The following is a 27,375-nucleotide window of genomic DNA, read 5'->3' as shown; positions in this document are numbered from 1 at the left end:
GCATTCGAAATAATTGCAGTAAATATTAAGCAAGAGTTTTAAGTAAAAAATTGTAAAAACTATATATGCGATAAATTTGCGAGGTCATACGACGATTTTGAATAAACGAGAATCGAGACCATTTCATAATAAACTCTTTTAATTATATGATTGCTCGAGTACATACGTAAAAAGTATAATATTCAGTAACTATATAATTACAGCCTTTATTCCGAATGAGCAAATGTTAATTATAGCTTTACGTTCCTAACATCCTTTCCATTTTATGCATTCTTTAATCGCCTGTTGTATAAATCCACATGTTTCACTAATCGTGAGATTCTTGAAAATCTATAAAACTTTAATTATCTCACTTAAGAAATATTGTAAATATTTCATCATTTATCTCACTTTTATTTTGTCCTCTCACTTTTATCTTACACGATTCTTATACTGACAAAGATCTACTATTAGCAAAGCCTTCAAAACGCTAATATATTTACAATCTTCATCCTGTTGATATTATAATAATGTGCTTCAAAAAAAGAAATTAACAATTCTTAATATAGTATATATGTAATATGTATATACAAAATTATGTATTAAATTGTTATACAACACACATGTGTCACAGATGACATTGTACTTTGCTTTGTGGAACTGATTTACGATTCAATCGGATAAGATCACTCGACATCTGCAAAATATTTTTAATCAGCAATTTTTATTCTCGTTTCTCGTAAAAGAATAATTTTATTATCTGCAGTCCAACTTATTCTTCTTCTTTTTTTAATTTTTAGGATTAGAACAAGATGAAGAGTAATTATCTAATTAAGATTAGTTATAATAATCTACATTAGTAAAAATGGATGTTAAAATCTGAAAATTTAACTCGTACATAAGAGATGAACAAAATATTAGTGATGTGTGCCAGCAAATTCGCATCAACTGTATCCATATTAGCTCGAGTATCAAAATCTGTCGACGCGATCTAACAATAGATTTCTACCAAAATCTGCCAGTCGGGATATTTAAACAGATTAATTAAATGAAATTTATTTAAACGATATAATTTATTAAAACGATAGATTCTATTTAAGGTTTATTATGATTCTTGAAATAAGATTCAATAAAAATTACAAAAGTGAACGAAGTAGAACTATATATTAGTCAACTTAAAAGTGAGTTTGCTCATTTTCTTTTTTATTTTCACTTCGTTTCATTTCAACAATCCCTTTTCAATAAGCCCCTGCTATTGTATTCCGTTGCATTTCTAGCAAATTCGTATAACATTATTTCTTATTATTAACAAATTCTATTACGTTATGCTGGCAAATTTCGTTGAGAAAATCTATTCTCGCGACTGATTTCGCCATTTACGCCATTTAAATGACACTCATCACTGTTAGCATCGATATGCAAAAGAGATAACAATGGGATGACAATGAGATCATGAGACAATGCCTTTGGCACATCCTTTTTTTACATTTTCTCACGTTGTCTTTCTCTCTCTCTCTCTTTTTCTGTTGTTTTCGGACGCGTTGTCTGTTTCGTGCAGAGAGATTACGTCGAACGCGGTCGACAAATAGCATGAAATAGCACAAGAAAAGCGATGATGCGAAAAGGAGAGCCGCGGTTCATAACAACGATGTTCGCGCGTGACTCGTACACATTTATATCACTACTGTACTTATACGGCCCGTACGACTGGATTGCATGTTAAAATCGTATACCTGCTCGCTCTAGCGAGCAGAGCCGCCGCGTTGATCGCGGCGTCTTCGGGAGCGTCGGGGATCGGGGAGCGTCCTGGAAGGAGAGAGAGAGAGAAAGAGAGAGAAACGCGGTCTATCGTGACAACAGAAACGACGACGACGTACGCCGATGACGACGACGTCGTCGTCGCGACGCCGTGGCCAGCCAGAAAACTAGACCGCTTGACCTCGCGGGATATCGTCGACTGTATAGACAGGAAATGTATAGGAACGCTTTCTTCGTCTCGTTTTACCTCCTTTCTTTCCTCTCCTCTTCCACGACTTGCGCGGCCGATTCTGACGCGGCTTACGCAACATAACCTTAATTCGCGAACGGCAACGTCGACTGCCCGACCTCCCTATCGCGCAGCTCGTAGACGTGTGTCCCCGTCGACGCCGCGGAGTGTATCCCTGTAATTCGATTGTGCGAACCACCCGCGGCGCGTCGGACTCGGGCGCGTCTTCGTCGGTGCACTAGGGAATCATATGTTATGATGCGTTTGTTATTTCGGAGAATCCGTCCTCTCCTTCCGTTCCATTCCTCTCTATCCCTTCCATCGTTGTAATTGTTTAGGCGTTGACAACCTCGTTCGATGTTACGCTCAACATCACGTGTGTATAAGACCACAACAAGATTATGAAATATTCATAATCTGTATTACTCTTTGATCTTTCAGAAATGCTAAGTTTGTGGCTAACTTTGTTAGAGAATAATAGTTGATACATATTGTCAAGTTTTATACTTGTCACTGTATGTTTTTGGTTTAGTACACATCTGTTATACAAATTGTGATGCGACAATAGGTGTTTTCCTCTCTTTTAGTGACAGGTCAATACAAACATTATTTTATCTTTCTTTATATTTAATGAATAATAAAAACAGTGACGCTTGTATAACTATCATCAAATGGAAAGCACTCAACGATGGTTAGAATTACAAATATTACACATTTCTGGTTTTTGTAGATCCTTAGTTATTGTCATAAGGGTATGAAGAATCTGTGCTGTGACACCTGCATTGAAAGACTACCAGGTGCAAGCTAACTTGGTTTCCTACAGCAATGGAAAATCAAGGTTACCACCATCAGGCTATCTCAACCCATCAGTCTTTCTGGAAGAAAAATACACGAGCTGTACCAGGAAGGTGTCTATCCCTTCACAATGTTGCTCTCTTGTGATTTTTTATAGATTTACTTAATAATCAAAACTTACTCTTTTAAGGCCAAGCCTGAAACAGGACGTTAGGTATGGCAAGTTTAATCCTACAACAATTGGATCCAGCAATCTGACTGGTATTGCTAACAGCAGTGGCGGCAGTACAGGTGGAAGTGGAGGCTCCACTTCCTTTCAAGACTTTCAAGAAAGTGTGGATGATGCGTGGGATTCAGGGGATGATGAATTCTGTACAGTCTCGGATGTAAAGATTTCAAAGAGAGTCAGCCATTCGGCAGCCCTTAGTGTTATCAACAGTCATAGATCTGGCAATAAGTGTTCACAGCCATCTCAGGCAAACACCAAGATGGCGCAACAAAAAATTATTCCTGAGGAGAAAAAGGCAGAAGCTCTTCAGAGGCTGGCGGTACAACCGTTACATCTACGCAACGTGAATCTGCATCCACAGATGATTAACAGCCAGCACCACTCCAGTGAAGATACAGATTTAAAGCACAGTGCATCGCCCCAGCACAAGCTGACGCAATTCCCTGGTAGACCACAGCCGCTAAGACAGGCAAATGCTCCTAATAAATTTTTTATACCTTCCAAGGAGCAGGGTATGTATCATTGTTTTAGATTTAGCAGTCCAATCTACAACGTGCTCTTTTTACTTCGTTTCTTTGTTTTTTACCTCTTGCTTCTTTTCTCTTTATAATCATTTCATCAACAATTTTTCTGTCTTTTGCAAAGTTTGTCAACTTTTATCTCAAGCAATAGAAATTATAAAATAAGATGAGAGACAAAAAGTGATGAAAATCAAGAAGCAAAAAGAACATATTGTAGATTAGGTTTAAGACAGAATTAAAAAACTTGTAAATCTGTTCAGACGGCGAGAGCAAAGTCGACAAGTTTCAATTACTTTTGGAAGCATCTGTGCTAAATCTAGATGAATTAAGGCAGTTATCGTGGTCGGGTGTACCTGCTAAATTACGTTCGGTCACTTGGCGATTATTGTCTGTAAGTAGAGAAGGTAAACACATCGCATTGTCAAGCTTAGTAGAACGCTGCCGCAAAACGTTAAGCGATTGCGTTCGTGACATTGTAGGAGTACTTGCCGGCTAATCTAGAACGTAGACAGCCCGCGTTGGAACGTAAACGATTAGACTATTGGAATTTGGTGAAACAATATTATGACGTCGAGCGGGATGAAGGTTTTCAGGATACGTATCGTCAGATTCATATCGATATCCCTAGAATGTCGCCGCTTATCTCGCTGTTCCAGCAAACGACAGTACAATTGATATTCGAGAGAATATTGTATATTTGGGCGATTAGACATCCTGCATCTGGTTATGTTCAGGTATTTAAATCGTATCTCTTATTTACTATATATAATATTTATTTTATCGTTTATTTGTATATTGATCATTGTTACAGGGTATGAATGATCTCGTAACACCTTTCTTCTTGGTTTTTCTACAAGAGGCGATACCAATACAAGCTTGGCAAGATCTGGAAAATTATGACGTAGCGTCGTTATCGAAAGAGCAACGTGACATTATCGAAGCAGATAGTTTTTGGTGCCTATCTAAATTCTTGGACGGTATACAAGACAACTATATATTTGCTCAGTTGGGGATTCAACATAAAGTGAACCAGTTAAAGGAGCTGATACAAAGGATCGACGGTAAATATCCCGCTACGAACTGCTTTGTTTGTCCTTTGCATTTCTTTAAACTTATATTGAAATGCTTTCAGCGCCATTGCATCAACATTTGCATCAGCATGGAGTGGATTATTTACAATTCTCTTTTCGATGGATGAATAATCTACTAACCAGGGAAATCCCTCTTCATTGTACTATCCGACTGTGGGACACGTATCTGGCAGAATCTGATAGATTCGCCTCGTTTCAGCTCTATGTATGTGCGGCCTTCCTTCTTCGTTGGAGACGACACTTGCTCTTGCAACCTGATTTTCAAGTAATTCATCCGTTAGCTCTAGAATCCTCTTCATTTGATGGTACAAGTTGACATAAGTGTCTGTATTATTCACTAAGTGTTAAAAAAAATATGATGTTTGTATCGACTTGTGTCGCCTAAAAGAAAAATATACCTATGCTATTTGTATAACTTAGTAAATAAAGATTGATTATCATTCTTCAATAATTACAGGGGCTGATGTTAATGCTACAAAACCTGCCCACGCAAAATTGGACGGATTCAGAGATAGGCGTGTTGGTAGCCGAAGCGTACAAATTGAAGTTTACATTTGCCGACGCACCCAATCACCTGCAAGCCCATGATACGACGGCCAGATGACCATTTTCAAATGGTCTGGGTTGATGTTATTATGAATAGTGGCCAAACCGCGAGGCCGAGCGCTATCGTATTATCGCCGGTTCTCCTCTTCCGTCTCGCCGTCACTATATGTATATTGTGACGTTCAGTCTATCACGGCCATATCGAAAGTTTTCGGAACACGCGGTCTCTTAAGTTTCGTTCCCGCGTCGGCTATTAAGTTTTTGCGATTACTTTTTGCGTTATAGAGTTTATTCTTTTGTTACATTAAAGAATTTCACGAAAAGAATGTTTATATAAACTCGCCATATTCCACTGTGGAATAAATTTGTAAATGCGTTTCAAGAGAATGCGAAGAATGTAACACGAATCAATTGCCATTTCCCGGTTTGCATTAAATTTTTATATATATAGTAAGGTCTCAGACATATTATATACAGATAATATATATAGACAGGAAAGTTTTATATATCGACCCTGTTGTACTTTTATATAGTGATTATGCCATTCCCTTGATAATGCCTTACATACATATATTCCTATTCATATATCCCTACAATTGTCAAAAATTTGATTTTGGAACTAATGTTTATGCTTTAATATCTAATATTCACAAATGAAGTGATATATTTCATTGCATGTATATTATATATAATATACAAGCATAATATTTGATAGCATGTGCTCTTATTTTGATATATTTTATATATTAAAATATATGATTTATGCTATATATGTGTGTGCCACAGAATCTTGTAATTATGATATATAAAAGAAAACTGCAATTGTAGAATATGAGTCATAGGATCTATTTGACATCAAATTTTCAATTGTTATTTAAAAACATAGATTTGTGCACAAATTTATTTTATACGCTTAAATTTTCTGTATGTTTTCAACAAATATTCTTATATGAACCAAGTTTAACCTAATTTATTGTAAGACAAATCTTGGATTGGGAAAAGAGGTAGGTATATTACCTATATTATAGCCATTTGATGCTACAAACGCTTCGAAGCATTCTTTGATTGATCAATTAGTAAAATTCTTCTTCTGATTTCAATCAAATGTTTTGAAGCATTTGTAACATCAAGTGAACTGCATCTTATAAGATATATTATCAATAAATATGGCTAATATATATACCAGCGAGTTATCTAGCATCCTATATTATCTAGCTAAGGGATGTGTATAGGTTTCCTTAATTTTATTTCAGTCGTTCTCTATATCGATTTGGCCATAATCTACATCATCCAACGGCGGCATCATCGAGAATGATTCGTTGAGATTAAAAGTCTCCTGCAATACAATAAAGAGATTGTTCAATTAGACATATTCTAGACCTAGCTAGATAATGACAAATGTTCATAGAAATATTTTTTAAATTTTTTTAGTATCTTTTTTCAAACTTTTTATTCGCTTCTAAAGCTGTGTTCAGGAAGCATGCTATCAGTATTATTGCATTATTCACATTTTATATCTAATAAACTAAATAAACAATAAAAATAGAGGAGAATAACACGACAGCGTTGGTAGCGTATGGAGGGACCGTTGCTCCAGCATCCCCTTAAATCAGGGCTCGGCACGTTTTGCAACTTTCGGCCGAAAGTTGCGAAACGTGCCGAGCCCTGCCTTAAATGCAACTTAATAAAGCGTATGATACGTACACTCACGTAATTGACATGTACAGGTGTCGGATATATACACGGCATACATTCCATTTTCGTGACGCCGTTATTATCAGCGGTGCATTCGCAAAACTGACATTTGTTCGGCTCGGCTGTGAGAGCGATCCTCTTCGAAAAGACACTTGCAAACTTTTTGATCATGGTCGACTTCTCAAGACGTAACTTGTCTCCGCTAAATATCGTACCGTTCGTTTCTAAGGACAGCGGCATACAATAACCCAGCACATTTTTGGAGAGCTTGACCTGTCTCCTCAGATCTACGTCACCAATCAAGATACGAGAATCTTTTTTCGTGTACGACTTGGCCGCATCTAAACCATAGAAAATTTTGCTGAGCTTCTCCTTCTCAAACTGGAAGTCGCCGTCCATCAATATATGCAAAATGATGTCGTGCTCCAGTAGTACTTGGTGTAATACAGAATATTCCAGCTGAAGTAAATAATTAATTAAACAATAATTCGAGAATTATTTAAATCACATAAAATTTAAGACTTAGGATTACCGTTTGATTCTCTGATTCGCAATGCGAGCATGGTACCAATATGAAGGTTTTTGACACGCCGGCCCTGAAGACGAGTCGCGAAGCGAAGCCGATTGCAGCGAAGATGTCCTGATTGCCGCTGCCGATTGGCACATAGTCGAAGTAATTGACAAAGTGTGGTATGTTCTTTGTGAAGATCTGTCCGTCAAGGATGATACTTCTGGGTTTGTCATATACTCCGTCACCACCGAATACTACCAAGGACCATCGGTTACCTGTGAGACCTTGGTCGTTCAACTCCTTATCGAGCTGCGTGATCAACAGCTCCATACTGCTGTTCATCTTCATATCGCGATTGCAGCTCTTCGCTTCAACGATGAACACTACGTCGGCTGATCGCGGCACTTTGTCGCCCTCCAACCGCTTAAAACGACCCTCAGCCACTTGGCTGCCGTCCATCATAGTACATGTGGTACATCGGTCAGGTATTCGCAGATAAGTGTCGCGGAACATACACATTTGCATGTATGACATCGCCACCGTGCACACCTCGGTCTCGGTCAGGCTACTCAGACACATATCGACGTATTCGGTTGGATTGATCACGCCAAAACAGACACTAAATTCTGAGCTTTTGTTCACAAACAGCTCGTCGCAGAACGTGGCTACTGTACCATTCTGCTGTTGAATCTTACTGGCGTGATTCGTCCTATCGACGCAATTTTCGCCGATGGACCAACTATGTGCGAAGCTACCGATATCCTTTACAAGTAACTTGTTCGATCCCAGAGTATCGTCAAATTGTTCATTATTCATCGTACCGAGAAGACCAGCCGTCTTCCCATAATACCAACCTGATAATTCCAAGATACACACATTGAACTTGAGATTACACTCCAGTCGAAATTGGTTGTGTTTGCGCTCTACCATCACTACGTTCTCTACTTGATAAACATACGTGTCGTTGTCTAATTCAATCGGTAGCTGCAAGTTGCTTGTGATATCTGTTGATTTCTGGGAGATCAGCTTCATTGTCTGGATAACATAGCGTTTAATATAATTATCAATTATTATTATCAAAGTACAATGATAAATTATCTATTGGTGAATATTTTATATTCTTTACCAAGATATTTTAAAAACAAAATTAGAAAATTCTTTTTATTTATTTTTTAGATCTTATGAATTTAATTTTTGCTTTCACACACACACATAAATTTTCTTTGAAAAATCTACTAGAGCGTTTGAAACAAATCTTTTTTTAAAGTAATATAATAAATCATAAGCATAATTTTTTACTAGTCAAAAGTGATTAAAATTTCGATTTAATTTTTATCGTGAATTCATAATAGATACTATAAGTTATTACTGACATCGTTAAAGAGGTCCAATTCGATAGCATTCCTTCCGATTAGCACTATAATCTTGTGTGTAATTTCCTCATCTTGTTGATCATATTTCATCAAAACTGTGAAAGTGTCGTGTACAAAATCCTTTGCTAACAAATAGGTATATTTTCCCGCAAATTCAAAGTAACGTCCATCGAAAGTAATATAATGCTGAGAACCAATAATCATGGCTTGCGCTGAAATGGTACGAAAATAATTAAGTTTTTATATTTTTTATTTATCTGATTAAAATTCGATCAATACCGACATTAAACTCAATTGTTAAATTTTTGGTGGCTATGAGACAAACCTTTGAACGGCGGTAGCCAGTTTGACAACTCCGAGTATGGTTTGTATTGATAGTAAAGACTCCAAAAAGTAGTGTTTGAGGTGACAAAGTATGTCTTGAAGTCAGCGATTGCTCTGATTTCTGGTATTTCATGGAACTCGGGCGTTTGATTAAAGGAGTGCCAAGACATGGGTAGTTTTTGCTCCAGACACATCAGACCTTCATTAGGATCGAAAATAAACATAGTTTTGGCCTCTCTGTAACGACTCTCGGCTTCCAATGCCGTTTGACTAATATCCATCATCTTGGAGTGTACCAGACGAATAAAACCTTCTATTTTGAGTTTAATTTCAAAGTACTCGCAGAAATAGCTAATTCTGTCGTACAGCTGCTCGAGTTTTTCCATGGAATAGTTGACTGACGGTAGTTTCCGGAGTTCTTTCAATTCCAACACGATCTCATCCACGACATCCTTAAGCTCCTTGCCGAAAGGTACAAAAGCAAAATAGCGCTCTTTTACGAATTGTATTATCAAGCGCGAGTATTTGTGCATGTTGGTCACAATATCGTTTGCCTTAATATCGCGATAGACTTTATCAACGTCATGAGTGAAATTAGTAAAGCGATCAAAGTATGGCGATGTAATGATCTCTTTTTTACGATCGTACAAGAAGTCCAGCATTTCCTTGCTTGCCTTCCAAAGGAGCGTCTCACCATGATGAAGAAAACGGATGAACAAAGGTTCCATCAATTTTAAGAAACGATACCATTGTTCTGAGATGGATGAGAAAATCGTGTTCCACAAATTTTCGATATATTTAATGAAGGACACATGCAGATCTTTAATAAATATGTCATACTTTTCGATCAGCTTCTCAATTATATTCGCTACTTGCGACAATGAATCGCCTCTTAATATAGCGGCCATAATCTCGGACACCTTATGGTAAGCGTTCTTGATGGTCTCAATTAACCAGAGCAACGAATTTCGTAAAGCTTCTCCAGATTCGCCCATTATCTCCCAGATTTCATTTAGAATATTAGGAAGAGATTCAATGTGACTTCGCAGAGATAGTTCGTCGATGATGAATATACCAAAACCGATAATATCTTTGATGTAAAAGTCATTCGCGTTATAGGAATTGTTCAGATATATTTTGAGATCTTCAAAGTCATGCTCGAGAATTTTCAAATCACTGAAAAAAAGAGAAAAAGAAAATTGTATAAATATAAATTCACACAATTAGATAATTAATATCTTGATATCTTTTATATTATATATAATATATATTTAAATACTAATCTTATAGGATCGTACATGTGAGAAACACAACCAATGAGAAATTGCCTTTAACGGTCGAGCTGGATCTTAAGTTAATATATATTACTTTATGTCATCTGTTTCATCACATTATCATTTATATCATCTATTTTTTATTATTTTTTTGTTACATGTCTGATTTTACGTTATAGATATTAAATACGATTTTCATTACATACTTCCAATCGTCAAGAAATCCCGAAATGTCCTCTTGAGCATCTTCCCATACATCCATGATAGCATTTTTCACTTCGCTCTTTATATAATGCTTCCAATAATCAATATCGTTATTCACGCTTTCACACATTCCATTAAACGTTGTTTTTACGGTAGTCTGTCAACAATTGTAACATAATTACTGTTAATTAACATAATTACTGTTAACATAATTACTGTTAACATAATTACTGTTAATTATATCGAAATTACATTAAGTGGATGTCTAATGTATATGAATTTATCTTACAATAATATCATTTTTAAGTTCCGGCCGCCATCGTAAAGTTGAAGTAACGAGCCTTGAGTGATTTAGCTTCAAGTAGAAAGAAACGTCTGAAATTGTTAAATCATCGTCGAAGGTTCTCCAAACATTAAATATAGCATTTCTAGCATCAGGAATATTGCCGTGCATTCTTAAGCTCACTGTTGCATCTATAAAGAAAAAAATATTGAAAATAGAAAAATTAGATAAAAAAATCAACGACAAAATATTTGAATTTTATTTCTGAAATATACAATAAATATAGCTTATCATACAAAAAGTAAAAACAAAAGATCTATAAAATTTATTTTAAATATATAAGTTTTTTTTATTAAATAAAGAATAAAACAAAGAATATTACACATATTTAAAAATTTCCAATTTCTTAATATTTTTAATACTTATTTTATCCACCTTATTAATTTTTAATATCTCGTTTATATATTTAACATTTTTTATATTACTATAATTCCTTTAAAAGTTTCTGTATTTACCGGGTGTATAATTCACCATCATCCAAGTGAGTTTCTCATCTGGGTCCAAGAAGAAAATGCCAGTGGCGTTAAGTTCTGGTGTATTGATAATACTACCATTTACAATGTATTGAGAGGGCGAAGGATAATAACCAATCGCGAAATATTTGACCTCATCATTGTTCACTCGTCGATAAATTATTTCCCTCGATCTCCGATCGATTCGACTAATTAATGCTCCAGTTTCACTAGGCATGTAACCGCGCGTGTACCGAGCATTATTTACCGTTTCAACTAGTACAAATTCTTGTCTATGAACAAATCCCTCGATATCAAGATCTAATTTAGTACTAATTTGCTTGCCAGCTATCTTATAAGTATACTTCTTGTTCAATTCATCGCTCTCATCCCTCAACAATGCGGATAATGTTAATAGTTTGTTTTCATTATTGGAATAATCTGCGGTGAAAGCGACATTCAGCAAATCCCTATGATCTTTTCTCATTAATACACTCTTTAAAGTAACGTTCTTCTCAAAAGTTGGATGATAAAAGCTTAATATAGCTTGTTGTTGACTTTGCATCGACGTGTCGGTAATATTCATCCAATCAAAAACCGCACCAATGCTCCTCAATTTCTCGTCATCACGTTCCCATTGTAAATTTGCTTCGGAATTCACCTCGTCACTAGTAATTTTATAGGATCCGTCTAGAGTGAAGTTTCGTCGTGGGTAACAGATACTGAGAATAAGGAACTGATTGTCTATGTCCTCGGTAGTTTTATTCAAAATATTCACGTGGTAAGACACCCAGGCATCTTCAGCCAAGCTCAACCAAGTATTATGATCAAACTCGCCAGACAAAACCTCATAGTCAGTCTTTAACTGAAGTGTCTTGTTTAAATGCATTGCCTTCAGATGAATATTCTGACCGGTGTGAGTAGTTCGGATTCTAGATTCGCCGGCGATATTGAAAGCCGAGTTGTTATCCAGTCGATATATATTCACCTGTTTGAACTCGACAGTGGGATAGTTGGTACCTTCATTTCCACCACTGTACTCATACTGGTTAACGTAAACAATACCTATAGGCTTGTAAATATTCTCTACCGTGATCTGCATACGATCTTTGTCGAAACCAGCTCGAGACTCGCTCTTTGAATTATATTGAACATGTAGCACCTTCTGGTTATTGTACATTAAGGTTGAGTGGCCATTGGTGACTTGTGGACGTTTCTTGTAGCCATAGTTCAGAATACCAATGTGACGAGCATTGAGAGGAACTTCTATGTGCAAAATGCCTTCCAGATTCGAATCCAATCGCTCGCTGTGGTAATTGTAATCGGAGTTCAATAAACCCGTATTACCAGGCCAAAAGAACTCGAAGAATCTTTTATTTTGTTTCCTGTATAAAAAAGTTAATAAAAAAATATTCTTTTATTTTATAGAGTATGTAAATAATATTTCTAATATGTTTTAGAACATCACTTTTGAGTGGCAAATAAAATTCTTGAAAGTAAAATTCTTGATAAAATATACTAAACAAGAGTTTTGATTTTTAGAACATTATACGATAAAATTAGTTTTTTTCTGTAATTTTTTCTATTATAATAAGTTTTATTATATAATAAAATTATACTTACAAAGTAGTAAATATAACAAAATTACATCCAACGTATGAAAAATGTTGCATAGATGTTGAAGCGTTAACAGTTCCATTAACATTCATCAAACTTTCGTAAGATATCTTCGCAGTTCCAATCTGCCGTCTTGAAGGATAAAAAAGATCGGCGTTGATCAAATATTGTTCGGAATTAGTGTCGTAATCGAAGAGAAATACGACCGTTTCTTCTTGCGGGAATAAAGGTGTATGGAGTGAATATTTGAGATCTATCTGATTTTTGTCAAAAGTGATGTTGAAGAGATTGTTGACAGATTGCGTAGGTAACAATCCCCAAGTCAGCCGGAAATGCCCATTAATATCGCGCGGAGCCATTTGAACCTAAAATTTTACATTCAATTTGTTCAAGTTTATATTATTACGGATTAATTTTATTACTTATTAATATCAGAGATACAAACCGATCCATCCGAAGCATAATTTTTACGAGTTCGAACTGTATTGTAGCCCACTACATAAGAAATAACCTGTACTTCCTTATTATTTCTGTTAGTATGATAGCTGATCAGGAATCGATGATCATCATTGTTTGGGGGTGGAAATTTTACGATAAACACTGCGTCAATGTTCTCCTGATTGCGAAAACCAATAGTCGCGTTGGTCTCAAACTCCCATACCTTTCTATCGATATCTAGATCGAAACCTACATCAACATTCCTGTATAACCGACCAGGATTTTTAAAGAATACATGAGTAGACAGTTCTTTTTTGCCCAGGTCCGTAGTGTCAAATCCCGTAATCAATTTTAGAAGCATGTCCTGCATGTAAATCAATTTCCATCTTGCAGTTGCGTGACATCGATCATTATTCATTCGATGATCCAACCGGACGTCACCACTTGTGTTAGTCAGCATCATATTACCTTTCATCGTCAAGATTCTACTGTCGTTCCAAGGTGTCTCCGCATGAATATATAAAGAGGTATTGCCGTTTATTTGCACGTTCATAAATGTGTTCAATTGATAAGTATTTATTTCTCTCTCATTAGCTTTTTGGATATCCATATGAACTCTCACATCCCAATTCAGATTATTAAGCACGTTTGCGTCGAGGGTACCATTGAACGATCCACCATCCACATCCAATAGAAGACTATATTTCTTCCTCTTTAGTCTCAAAATGAGTCGATCAGTGTTCGCGCTCTTCGGCTCGGCTTTCATATCGATTGAATCGACAGTATTATTCTGCATGAAGATGACAGTGCTAACATCGTATGATTTTGCTTGTAAATCATTCTTTAACTCTCCTCTGATATCGTACAACGATTCGTTAATTTGTCTTAAATCACCATGAAATTGGAAATGAGGTCTTTCTGACAGTGGCGTGTGTAGATCACCGTCGATCTTGCCATTGTTTAAATTTCCAATCAGTTGATACTTTTGATCACGGAGATGCGTTACATGCACATTCAACGTGGCAGTATTATTTACACTAATTGCATTGTTGTAAAGAATATCGGTCTCCAATGATTCTAGAGCTTTTATCCAGCTTTCCAATTTAGCGGAAGCTTTCACGAGATATTCATCAACTTGCCAGGCGGATTCAAAGGATATCTAGAAATAGAGATTTGGATTTCAATTTAATTCTGTTTAATTAAAATATCATTTCTATAAAAATCGAATAAACTACATAATTAACAAAAAATAATTATTATACTTATATTTTGATCGAATTACAAATAAATATCGATACTTTACATGTTTGGATATAGGATGTTCCATCCTTGCGTTGAACTGAACTTGCTTTCGCTCTCCAACAAAATCTTTTTTCGCGATAACTGTGATTTTCGGTATTTTTACAATAGGTGAATCAATCAGACCCGAAACCATCACATCCAGTAAAGCCTGCTCCAACTATGCAAAAAAAGAAGTCAAATTTTTTTATTTAAATGTTTACAATATTTATTCGTAAATTTAAAAAATTGTGTAAAACTCACTTTTATATTTCCAAGTAGATCCAAGATTAATTGATCTCCATGAATTGTAAGTATACCCTTATATAGATTGCCTTGGATCTCTATAATCGCATTAGTGTTCAAGGCTTTGAAAAATTCTAATGGAGTCTTTATGTCGAATTTCACCAAATGTGCAACAATCTTTCGATTGGTCCTATTGAATTTATATGTATAATTGCCATGAAATCCAGTCTGTGTAAAATTGTATATATTTAGACTTCCTTTCCTTCTTCATTAGTTTATTCTATTAATTGTTATTATAAAAATAATGTTAAATTAAAAATATTACCTCGAACCACGTAGTATCTTTTCTGATGTTTAAGTTCATGTCCATCAGGTAAATGAGATTCTCCATATCGACGATAAACGCATATAAAGACGTTATCTCTCTAATTTTGCCGAATGTTAGATCAACATGTAGATCGTTTTTTATATGAAAAACATCATCCATAGTAAAGCTATCTTCTATGACGATTTTTTCGGGTGGTATTTGTACTATGCCTAGTATCTTGTAAGTGTAATCTTCAGTATCGATATCCAGCTCTGCCAATATATTCGGGATTATTGCAAGCCACACCTACAAATAAATAAATATATGCATTATCGTATATTTAACTAGCAATAATATTAAATTAATAATTATATTTCTGTTGAAAAAATAAATATATATTTGTAACATTTTTAATTAATTTATGTTAATTTTCCTCAATTATATCTATAAATTAATATTTCAATTTCTAATTAATAATATATTTAGATTTACAATTTAAATTCCAAGTTCTTAAAATCCAATTTTCGTAATCAAGTTTTATTTTCGAATTATAGTTTGATTATTCGAATTATAATTACCTGCAATTCCCCTCGCCAATAGAGACTATTTTCGTCTTCTTCTTCCTCTTCTTCTTCTTCCTCTTCTTCTGGCAATTCGGAATTGTTTGTCATGGATCTTATAATTCCCTGTTTTAACGGAGGAATTTTAACAGGCGGTGGTTTCGGTCCACCTTTAGCCTTAATACCAAGTTTAAGTTCCGCCAATCTCACCGAAAACTCTGTATCTACGTTCAACATATGCTCGAGTTCTGTGTGCGTTACGACCAGTTTAGTGATCACGCCGCACTCTTGAAAACCATCGAGAGGCGTGAGCACTATGTAGCTGTAATCGAAATCAGTGATGTTGTGATAATGCCAAGTGCCGAGGAAACCCGCTGTGATGTTATTATAACCAATCCTGAAGTCAGCCTCACGCCTATTTAGTTTGGCCACTATCAATGTCTTCTGTAGCAGTTCAATTGGCGTCGCTACCATGAGTTTGACGTTGAAGTCATAAGCGGCGGTAAAGATTTGGCACAATCCCTCAACACCCAGAGGACCGTTCGGTGTAACGATTTCCGCCACTACGTGATGGTTGCTCTCCGACAGACCGAATCTACCACGAACAAAAGCAAACTTCTCCAGTGGCGTGGTAACATTAAACTCCACCTTGGATTCCTTCCAGCGTACGAGATTGCCAATTAGTTGGCCAGTGTATTTACGTTTATCCAGATCAAGATTGGCCGCACCAAAAAATTTCCAATTGGTCATAAGACGCAGTTGGCATTTGAGTTCGCTGTTCCGATAATTCGCAAGAGGTGAGTGCAAATGTAGATTTCCGGTTAAATTGAACACGTCGTCCGATTGCTTGTCCAAGTGCCAAACACTACGCGCGTCAATTATCTTGTCAGGATTATATTTAATCAATATGTGTGTATCCGTCGTTTGCGAACGTAATATTTTGTGGGTAACATTCATGGTCACTGCTGAATTGGAGTGGACGGTGCTGATCAAGCCGCAGTTGGCTGTCCACTCTTTCAGATCTTTGTACTCGTTTGCACTAGCAGAGATTTCTGCTATCACGTGCTGAGAGTCCTTCCAGTGAACACTACTGCTTGCTAAGATCTTGTCTGGCAATTGTAGATATCTGTGAACAAAAATAGAATTAAAATATTTTTTATAACAGTTAGTTAGAATTAATAATAATTATTTTTATTATTATAATAAACTGATACTCTATATTTTTAATTGTTAACCTAATAGCGTTTTAAATATTTCATTGACACATAAAATAATAATTTAATAATTAAAAATATTTAGTAATTTGAAGGATAAAATTTTATTGCATAAAATAATTCATATACCAGATGTAGTCTTACTTCGCGTTCAAGGCAGTCTTCTTCCAGTTTTCAAAAGGTGTCAACAGTTGCGATTCCAACTTAATAGTTGTTATTTTCGGCTGCACAACATAGTTCGCACCAATTGACGCTTTAATCGCGTCTTCTGGACTCCAATTCAGAATAATATCCACCAAGTAACTGTGTGGACTACGAACGATGAAATCGCAAGAACCGGTTACTAGTCGACCTGGATAGGTCAACATTACCAACGCGCGTCGTTTGATTCCGGGAGCTCTTACATCTAGCAGATACACCTTATTCAACTGCAACATCGTACTCAACTTCAAGGCAGGATCTCTATTAGCATCCCATTTAATTTCTGCCGCAAACTCATGCCGGTCCCTTTTATTGATACCGCTCAGAGTCAGGTGCACATCACGCCATTTATCCAGATGTAGCTCTACACGAATTTCTCGCGTCGTATCGATATTTGTCACCGCGGAGTACACGTTGCCACGGTATCTCGCTTCTACATAAGACATTAGGTTGGTTGCCGATAGCATCGTATGATTCAACACAAAGGCATACTTATCATAGTCCAAGTGTTCAGCATATAGACTGATTTTGAGATCGCTGTGGTCCTGATATAAATGGCAGTTAAGTAGAATTGGAGTGACAAAGCTTGGCGATTTGAAAATCATTTTCAGATGATGATTAACGATAACGGCAGACGATCGATCAGAATAAGCGCCACGTGCAGTCATATTATGACCGCTGAACCACGTTCCGGAGAATTCCAGATCGTATTCGTCCCTCGAACGCTCATTGATACGCGCGTTAATTAGCATTGAATTGAAATTCGGAATTGTTAGATTTGTATGACCTTCCATGGAAAATAATAAACCGCGCGGCATGATAACATTGACGATCAGACTGATCTCCTTGCCTGTAAATACAGGATTTTTGAATTTTTTCTTATAGCCAAAAAGATTTCGCTTACATTTGTAAACAATTGTAAACTTTGTATCTTACCTGGTGCGAATCCTATAAGCAAGCTAGTCTTCGATTCGGCTCCAAGGACATAGTGATTAACTCCCATCTTAAGGTCTAAGTTTTGGATGGGTTTAGTGACGGCTATTAACGCAGTCACCTTCGTACCTTGATTCTGGAAATACATCTTCGAATAGGAGATAATTAGCTGCGCCGTGAGTTTATGCCGATCGTCCTTAAGGTGCGGATTGGAATTTACTTCGACGTGAAGCTCCAAGTGACCAAGAGCTTGCTGGTACCAGGCGCTTATTACAGCGTTAAGTTGTGGATAGGCGGAGGAATGCAACTTCATTTCAGCGGCTTTATATGTTAGCGTCTTTGAGGAGCGATTAGACAACGAAACTTCCAAGTGGAGAGTCTCCTTTCTCGGCATATGTTGCATCTGATAGTCCAATTGAAAATCGCCGGCCAAGCTGATATTTCGCCTGACAATGTAGCCGATCAATTTACTCCAAACTCGCTTTGTTTGGAAGGTCAGATCTATATCAAACTGGGAAACATTGTTCTTCTGCGCATTTCTAATGATACCTGGTAATTCCAAATTCAAGTTAGCTCTTAGAACTTTTTAATATTTTTTTACGATATGATTATTATATATATGGTAACTATATTATATATTATATATTAATATAATAATTTTATAATTTTAAAAGCTTCAAAAGTTAAAGATAAGTAAAAAGCATAATTAAATTATCTTTCTGAAAGAATTATTTAATTAACAATATGCATAAAATTGAATTGCTTAATTATTAATACAATTATGCGTAACAAAATACCTGAAATGGCAGCTACGCGTTCACTATTAATAATTAGATGAGCTGTAGGATGATAAGTATAACCGTGATTAAATTTCTTTCTCGAGTAACCTAAACTGGCATCTAAGTGTTTTGTGCCATTAATATCAAAACCAATATCTACAAAAGTTTCATTTTCGGAACGTTTATATGTACCTAAAAATATATAGACTTTATTACAATACATTCGTTCATCATTATTTGAGAAAACTAGATACGCATTCAGAAAACACTAACCCTTAGCAATTAAAGAATTACCAGCCGAATGAAATAGAGCAGTAACGTTATTATTTATTATGTCAAAGGTGATAACAGCGCTTATCTCTCTATTTACTTGCGAGCCAGGCGTATCGAACATTAACTTAAACGTGTTATACTCCTGGAAGAAAATTAATAAAAATTATAAAAAACATCTGTCGCCTCATATTTTAATATTTAGAGAATCAAAATTTTATAATAATATTCTCATTAAATATTATTATTTAATTATTATAATTATTATGCTTAAAACAAAGAAAAAACAAAGAAATTACACGAAGATATTATATAAAAAAAGTTATTTAGTTTGATTATACCTGGGTCTTATTCCAGCTATATTCTAACACATAATTTTTGGCAGTTGGATCAGCTTTAATCAATGAGACCTTGAAGAGCGTAAGACCATTTAAAACAAAATAGGGTGCATTGGGATCCTTTGTCACGTTTGTAAATTGATAATCGGTACACATTTTTAAACCGATCAGTCTATCCAAGGCAGCCCAACTGCAAGTAGTGTTGCTGACGATATTTTTGGGTATAACAAGATGTTGCATGTTTTTCTGATTTTGATCGGCTACCAGGATACCCAATGGTTTTTCCTGCACTTCGCCACCGTTGCTTTTGATGAAAGCAACGTCCGAAATTAACGAAAACATTTCAATCTTGCGATTCGGCAAGCCTAGACTCACGTGCACTAAACGAGTGTTGTTTAGATTCAGATGAAGTTGCATATGTCCGGAAGTGTAAAGATTTGTTCGTAGCTTAAGCCCGGCGGATTTGTAAAAAGCATCCACCGTCATTGTGCTCATCATATCAATACTGATACTGTAAAAAGAACGGAATAAAAATATACGATACTTACATAAAATTAATGATATAAGGAATGATAGCAGAAAAAATAACATAAAATAAAACTAAAGTTATTTTGTTTAAAAAAATATTATTATCCTACAAAATAAAATAAAGATAGAAAATTAAAATTTATTACATATATAAAGATTAAAAACATTATACATAAATAAAATAATATATTACTAATGTAAAAAAATATATCTTTTCTTGCAACAGATACATACATACATATATGTATACAAACTTTTATTTATATTTCTTGTAAATGAATTTTGAATTTATTATGAAGTAACTTTTAAAAATATTAAAGACGTATACACATACATATATATATATATATACATATATGTATACAGAAAAAGTACAAACCTGGAAGCGATATTGGCAGTGAGTTGAAATTCATTATCAGAAAGTCGAGCGTCATTAAGCATTTTTGAGATCTTAAAATAGCAAGCTGCAGAACCAGCTAGATCCAAACGAATTGGCAGACCAGATCCCATCGGTACTACGTAAGAAGAATCCAAAAACATTCCAGTCCTCTCGTAGAGGATCTCTTGCATAGCCAAAAACTGTTTTATTCTTTGCCAGGGATTAAAATTTGCTAATGCAGCCCTCACTTCCTTGTCGCCATCCAGCATCGTAAACATCAACTCGTTTCCAAATATCTTTCGCAATAAATAAGTAATGTTATTATAATTAAATTATTTTATTTACTTTTCTATTATTACCTTATAGCCGAGACTTATTTTCGGATTATCGAAATTGTTATCAATAACATTAGGTAGCCGTTTCATGCCATCCCAATAATTCTCATTCTCTGATGCTGACCTGAAACGTCTGAGAAAATTTTGGATATGATTTGAAATTTGTTCATTACTGTAAATGCCACCCGGACCAAAGAGATTTTCTGCATAATATTCCAGACCCTCCATTCGCGCTGTGATTTCGAATAGATTCACAGATTGCCCGAGAAAATCAGTAGTCACATTGAAGGTAAGTGACCGCGGCACATATGATTTCGGTGAGAAAATCAGATTCGTCTGATAACTCATGCCAATATTATACTCCTCGGAAAAGAAGGAGTTCTCGTAATTTCGCGAAAATTTTCTAATGTCGTTGTTGAATTTGTTACCGATGTCCCGATCCGTCAGCAGACTTTGAATCTCGATTCTGGTAGGTGAGGCAGAGTTGTAAAGATTTGTTAAGTGACTCCATACGAAAGAACCAACTAAAATATAGAGAAAAAATTATAATATAAAATATTGTAATAAAAATTATCTTAAATGTTTTAAACTGTTTAATGGTAAGCATAATAAATAAAGTACAACCTTGATTGACTTCTTCTACTTTAAGAGCGTGTTTGATAGTCTTGATAACATTGTAATCAGGGCAACGCATCACTTGTAAGTAAGAGGCAATACGGATCTCCGTATCCAACGTCATGTTACGGTAATAATCGAGAAAGAATTCATCCCGAGTCTCTTCGCAGGACAGCAGTCTACGGTGAGCATCAATGGCAGCAACGCGAACTTCCATAGGTAAGAATCCACTAGTATTATCTATACATTTTTTCAGTCCTTTTCGCAAGTCTTTTGTCTCGAGTCCCATATTGCCTATTGCTTTCAAAGCTTCCAGTGTCTGCAATTATATTAAAAATCTTGTTTTCTCATTTCTCACTCGTTTTTATACATGTTTTTTCTTTTATTTTACTACAAATAGATTAAAAAAACCTATAAATGTCTTACTTCTTTCGTTGTAATGGAAGAATGAAAATGGGGCTCACAACCTTGCAAAATTTTTTCTTGAAGATGCGATAGAAGTACATTCACCTCCTTTAAATCAATGCAATCAGCATCATAGTTTTTGCAATATGTATGAATTATGGTGGAATAACTGAGAATAAACTGGACATGAGGAATTTGATGCTGAAAGTCCAATAGCTTCGAAAGAGCTTTAATGGTATTGCGATCTGGTTGTGGAAATAAGGCAAAAGTGATAATCCAATCGTTGATAATCGCCTGATTGACATATTTCTTCATTATCAAATCATTCATTACATTCACAGCAGCATTGCTATTTAAATATGGCAATGCCGCGATAATGTGCTTCCTGTTGAATAAAAGAAAAAGAAAATATATGAATGTAATCAAGTTAAAATATTGGCAAACTATATAAGTAAAATAAACTTGTTATATCATCTTTTATTTTATTTTTTAATTATTAATATTTTTTATTAATTAAAAAATACATTCAGAAATACCAGTTACATACTTCCCGTTTTTGCAGATGCTGTCGGCTCTGCTGAATAGCTGTGATAATGAAGGATAATCCAAGAAACGAGCTGAATGAATGAAATTAGTGAATATTTCGGAAAATCTCTGCTGCAACTCATCGGTGCCCCCAAGCCTGCACATGTTCTTTAGCAAGTCTCTGGAAGTCCGCAGCTCACCGTGCATAGTCTTCAGAGTCTTCGCGTGATCGTATAATAACGTGGTTCTCTTGACACGTGGTACACCTCGCACGAAGTTATCCTCGTCTGTTCCTTCATCATCATTGTCTTCGTTCTTTTCGAATCCGTAAATGGAACTCGTTTCCGTTGTTTCCTGAATCAACTGAAGAACCGCCCGGGATTCGGTCTTGGCGCCAGCTTCGTTACCATTGGAAAGAGGCTGCAGTATTCGCACCTCATCACAGACTACTCTCTCGTAAACATTATGATCGATCGTGATCTCGCAATTGCTGCGTGAATTGAACAATCCGTGCTGACGATGTTGTTTTCGCGGACTTCTGTAGGGATTCGATTGCACAATGGAGAAATATTTAGGACCGTTTCGACAGTCGGCCAGGTACTTACTCTTCTTCACCATTAGGCTGGTTTTTTTAGCCTCGTACAAGCGGTAGTGAGTGTCGCAGATACCATGAACGTCCACCTCATCGCCGCGGTGGTCTACATCGAAACGTCGCATGCTGTTTTGCAGCATCGACAAGATGCCCCGTTTAATATTCAACACCCAGGCCAACTCAAGTTGATCTGGGCATAGCTCATGGATCAACCCATCATCGAAGGTAAACCTCAATTCGTGACGCTCGAGGTTGGCCTTGAACTCGGAACCAGCGCGATCCGGAAATTCGGGATTGTATGTGCTACGATCGTGGCTGATACTGGCATTCAGAATTTTTAGAGTGCCCTCGCAGGGGCTGTTGAAGTGTATGGACAGGGTAGCGTCAACGTGCAGAGCTGAATCATTTCTTGAATGACTGGACAATGGGTCATAGCCCAGATTTGTGCTTACATCCACAGAATATGTATATACGTAGTGGATATTTTCGTGGTATTTGAATTTTTTCTCCGACGGAACTAAAAAGAATCAAGATAAAAGGTTTGTTTTTATAGTTAAACTGAAGAAGTTCAGCTGATGTCCGTTTCTATCAATGCATTATAAATACGTTAACTTCTCAACGTTGATATATTTAACTTATTTTTTATCTTTTTTTAAATTCTTATAAATTTTAAATTTTTTAAATAAGAATTAGAAGTGGATGTTGATAAAAAAATAGACCTAAATAAATAACACTGTGCGACATAATATTGTTAAACCTAATCTTCACCAGCAGTATTGAATTCAAAACCTATTCTACAATATGAGGTGTTTTTTCGTTATCCAACCAAAAGCGACCGCGATTAAGGCTATCTTTGTTTTTAAGGATCAGAAGACAAAGATAGCCTTAGTCGCGGTTGCTTTTGGTTGTATAACAAAAAAACACCTATGCTCTTTGTTTCCGATTGTTTATACATTGTACAACAGGTTTCAAAGGCACAGTCGATCTTTCGATTGTAAATTCTAGTAGATATAGAAAATATGTAAAATGCAATCCAATACTTCCAATAATAAAAATTTGTTCTTAAAGAGAGAGCTTTATCCACAAGTATAATTCTTTTCCAGATTTTTAAATAGCCCAGAATACACGCAAATGTACCAAATTACAAAAATCTAGATTCGAACAAAGGGTAAGCAATTTACATTGTTGAGACAAAGTTAATATGCATATATAAATATAAATTATACAGGATGTGGTTTTTTCATTATTCTATAACAGATTTCTTAAATATATAATTTGGCGAATTATATATTTCTACAAAGAAAAAAGAGGAATTAAAAAAATGAAGTTTTGTATGCTGCTATTTTCCAAACTTTCGTAATCATGATTTTTTTACTTCAGAACACATACATAGAACATTTCCTATCCGATTAAATTAATACATAGAAATGTAAAATTATTAAAAATAGAAGTATAAGAATATTATGACGAAATAAACATTAATATTTCTACGAGACAGAATTTAGTCAATGAGAATATTTGTTGTTTGTTATGACTGATATTAGTAAAATATTTAAACCTCGAAAATATATTTCTTTGAATGTATCAACAATTTGTTTTCTTAATAATTATCATTTCCTCGTATTCTCTTATCTATATAAGTATACGATGAAAAATAAACGTCAGTGTCCTTCACCTCGCAAACGCACGTACTACGATAATAATATAATAACTGAATAGTTGACATGTGTCTTTCATACTTATTACAATTAATTCACATTTAAACAACAAAAAGAAAGAGAAATATGTATGTATAAAAGAAAGTTTGCGATAAGTTTGCTAAATTAACCGATAAATTATCGTTTAAGATAAATTATTTTAAATTATATTAGAAAGTTAGCTTTTTGTGTGTGTAGGAACGCAATGAACGAAATATTACAGATTTATTTACTCTAAATAATCAGTTTAAGGATTAAAATACAAAATGAGTTATTCTTTGAAATTAATGATATTCGCGTATATAAAGAAGCATAAGAATGTGTGAAATTGAAAAATGCCATTCTAATAATTTACAGAAGAAACGAATGCATCATTGAAATATGAAATGGTAAATCATCATTTACTCTTAACGATGCGGCGAGGGATAACGAAACTTTCAGAGATTGTAACTTAAACCTATGGAAATACGATAGCCGAGTGTCGGATCGGGCTAGTATGGAGTGCATCTACATAAAAATGTTACCTACTCTTGCATTTTGTTCGGCCGCATAGCGTTTGGTGGTCCTTGGTAATTTCTGTTGGGAAAAGAATCGTAAAGAATGTCACACGTGTGAAACATCTGGTGCATATATATTCACTATGTTACACTATATTACAACTACATATGTTAATTATCTTCTATATTAAATTCTATTTAAAACTGTACGATATAAATATATTTAAAAAATTATAAGTTCTACAATAAATAGATTTTGATAATAACAAATAAATTTAAATAGCATATTTTAAAATATAATGGATCGTTCTTATGAAGGAAATATTCTTTATATATTTTTAAACGTATATATCTTTTTAGATTTATTAAATCACGATATTATATCTTCATTTTTCGTTGGTTTAAAATAATTCAACAATAAAAAAATTTTACGCGTCTAATATGATTAGACTTACTTTTAGATTATTTTTCTACGCAAAGTACACCGCCGGTCGGTAACGATTACACATAAATTAATGAAACACCGGACGTCGCAATAAATATATACACACCGCAATTTATGTTAGCACCGGAAATTGCCGATAATTACCTCCTTGCACAGCAGTTACTGCGCACGCGAGCGCAAGAAGTAGTATTGCTTTGGCAGTCATGGTTTCCGGGGACAATCCTTATCGCTTCCAGAATTTGCGAAACCTTCGGAGATCAGGTGCTTCTACACCACGCGATCTTCATCCCTCGACGCAAAACTACTAAAACACGTTTCGTTATTTCACCGATTTAATCTGCAAATTCTGTAGATCAATCAATACCAAACAGTCATCACTGGAAAAAGGAACTCTTTCCCGATAAACAATTCTTTTAATTACATCAATCTCACACACTGTATTCTTCTTAAATCTCTCTTCTTACAGGGCTTCTCGTCACTTTTATCTTTGAAAGTTTCACTTGGAGAGATCTTAAATTATACGGAGATGTATCTACCGAGATCTGTCGTTGCCGCGATGGCTGGGCTCTTTCTCCCGCGGCGAAAATATCCGTGATAACCACCCGGACGATAAACCGGGGTGCGGATCGACGGCTTGATTAGAGACGAAGATGATGGAGAGAGAGTTGAGAGATCGTGCGGCGTTCACTGCGTGCGACTAAATAAGTATTTCCGTTACTGGCTGACCGACGAATGGTCGAACGATGAGGGAGAGGATCGGATGTTAAAGGTCTCTTGATGCTTTCTCTGTTTGCGCAGAGATCAGAGGTCAGCTTGTCTGATAAGATATAAGTTATCCACGATGAAATCCTAAGAAACTTTGCCTTTGCGCGTAAGATGAGAGGCGTCAAGAGTTTTGCGCACGCATGGAAACCGCCAGCTTCGAACATCGTTAAAATCATTTGCTGACTTGACTAAAAAAGAAGAAATGATGTTAGCTTTACTAAGACATATTCTCTTACATTACTTTACGATCGCAAGTTTCCTTGCGCTGAATTCGTTTTAAAAAAAAATGCAGCCAAACGAGATCAGCTTGAGATAGATCGATTTGTTCAAAACACTTGTAAAAGTATTGAGAAGTAATATGTGAATTAGATCAAAAATATGTAAGATATCTTTTTATTTTGTTGGGCTATTCGAAGTTGATCATTTAGTTTTCCTTCCATATAAATAAAAATACTTTTTTCTTTATTTTTATTTAAACGCTACGCTACCGGAATTATACGTGAGAAATGAACGATGAGTATATGGAAGTGTTAGAGAAATTAAAATGTATCGTTATCCTTGGACACAAATATTGATTCAAAGGTTAAAATACAATATGAATAACAATAAGGAATATAAATTAACAATGAGAAATTAAACATGGGTAATTACCTATAGGAATCAAGAAATTAAGAAATTTCAGTCTGCAATACAAAAATTAGTTTTTCTATTTATTATACATGTGGACAATAAAAAAAAACAAATTTCTTTACTTGCTATAATGAATCTTACAATAAATTTATTACTTTGTATATTATAAAGTACACAGATAAATTGATCAAATTCAATTTATGTAAATAATGATACATTTACTCTATATAATATTTGCGTTATTGTGTTAACAGTAGCTATAAACACACTGGAGTCCCAGAAACCCGAATGCAATTTGCTAAATCAAATTTTTTTTCGAACTTATATATCTCTCGAAGCTCCATAATTTTATCTTTGGACTTGTTCCTTAATCAATTCTCGAATCGATTAAAAAAAAATTAATTGAAATATGCCCATTTTTACATAAGTTATAACAAATATGGATAGGATTTCAGGG

General features: G+C 35.1%; 2 protein-coding genes across 5 annotated transcripts; one reads left to right on the top strand and one right to left on the bottom strand.

Moving 5' to 3' along the window:
* Positions 1 to 1,812: 1,812 nt before the first annotated feature.
* Tbc1d22 (TBC1 domain family member 22) lies at positions 1,813 to 5,821 on the top strand. Of its 4 annotated transcripts, none has more exons than XM_018550963.1 (8): positions 1,813 to 1,953; positions 2,697 to 2,874; positions 2,952 to 3,502; positions 3,772 to 3,902; positions 3,991 to 4,245; positions 4,323 to 4,572; positions 4,644 to 4,867; positions 5,060 to 5,821. In XM_018550963.1, the coding sequence occupies exons 2-8, from the start codon at positions 2,792 to 2,794 to the stop codon at positions 5,204 to 5,206; spliced, it is 1,641 nt and encodes a 546-aa protein (XP_018406465.1). In that variant the 5' UTR covers positions 1,813 to 1,953; positions 2,697 to 2,791; the 3' UTR covers positions 5,207 to 5,821. The 4 variants fall into 4 exon arrangements, with proteins under 4 accessions (XP_018406465.1, XP_018406464.1, XP_018406463.1 ...); XM_018550962.1 differs by lacking the exon at positions 1,813 to 1,953 and adding an exon at positions 1,963 to 2,342; XM_018550961.1 differs by lacking the exon at positions 1,813 to 1,953 and adding an exon at positions 2,446 to 2,559.
* A 254-nt stretch (positions 5,822 to 6,075) lies between these two features.
* On the bottom strand, positions 6,076 to 25,728 carry Apoltp (Apolipoprotein lipid transfer particle). The gene is made up of 25 exons (XM_018550949.1): positions 25,668 to 25,728; positions 22,315 to 23,401; positions 21,789 to 22,152; positions 21,372 to 21,681; positions 20,772 to 21,271; positions 20,413 to 20,708; positions 19,509 to 20,016; positions 19,171 to 19,312; positions 18,916 to 19,089; positions 18,122 to 18,667; positions 17,129 to 18,035; positions 15,789 to 16,896; positions 15,229 to 15,516; positions 14,922 to 15,131; positions 14,683 to 14,838; positions 13,387 to 14,538; positions 12,948 to 13,306; positions 11,328 to 12,709; positions 10,819 to 11,003; positions 10,532 to 10,686; positions 9,053 to 10,227; positions 8,728 to 8,939; positions 7,376 to 8,389; positions 6,859 to 7,302; positions 6,076 to 6,484 (listed from the first exon to the last, which is right to left on the bottom strand). The coding sequence occupies exons 1-25, from the start codon at positions 25,726 to 25,728 to the stop codon at positions 6,398 to 6,400; spliced, it is 12,822 nt and encodes a 4,273-aa protein (XP_018406451.1). The 3' UTR covers positions 6,076 to 6,397.
* Between the last annotated feature and the right edge of the window lie 1,647 nt (positions 25,729 to 27,375).

The sequence above is a fragment of the Cyphomyrmex costatus genome, unplaced genomic scaffold (genome assembly GCF_001594065.2).
Source record: "Cyphomyrmex costatus isolate MS0001 unplaced genomic scaffold, Ccosl1.0 scaffold132, whole genome shotgun sequence".
Taxonomy (NCBI): domain Eukaryota; kingdom Metazoa; phylum Arthropoda; class Insecta; order Hymenoptera; family Formicidae; genus Cyphomyrmex; species Cyphomyrmex costatus.
The sequence above is the reverse complement of the archived record's forward strand: the minus strand, read 5'-3'. Positions and strand labels throughout refer to the sequence as shown.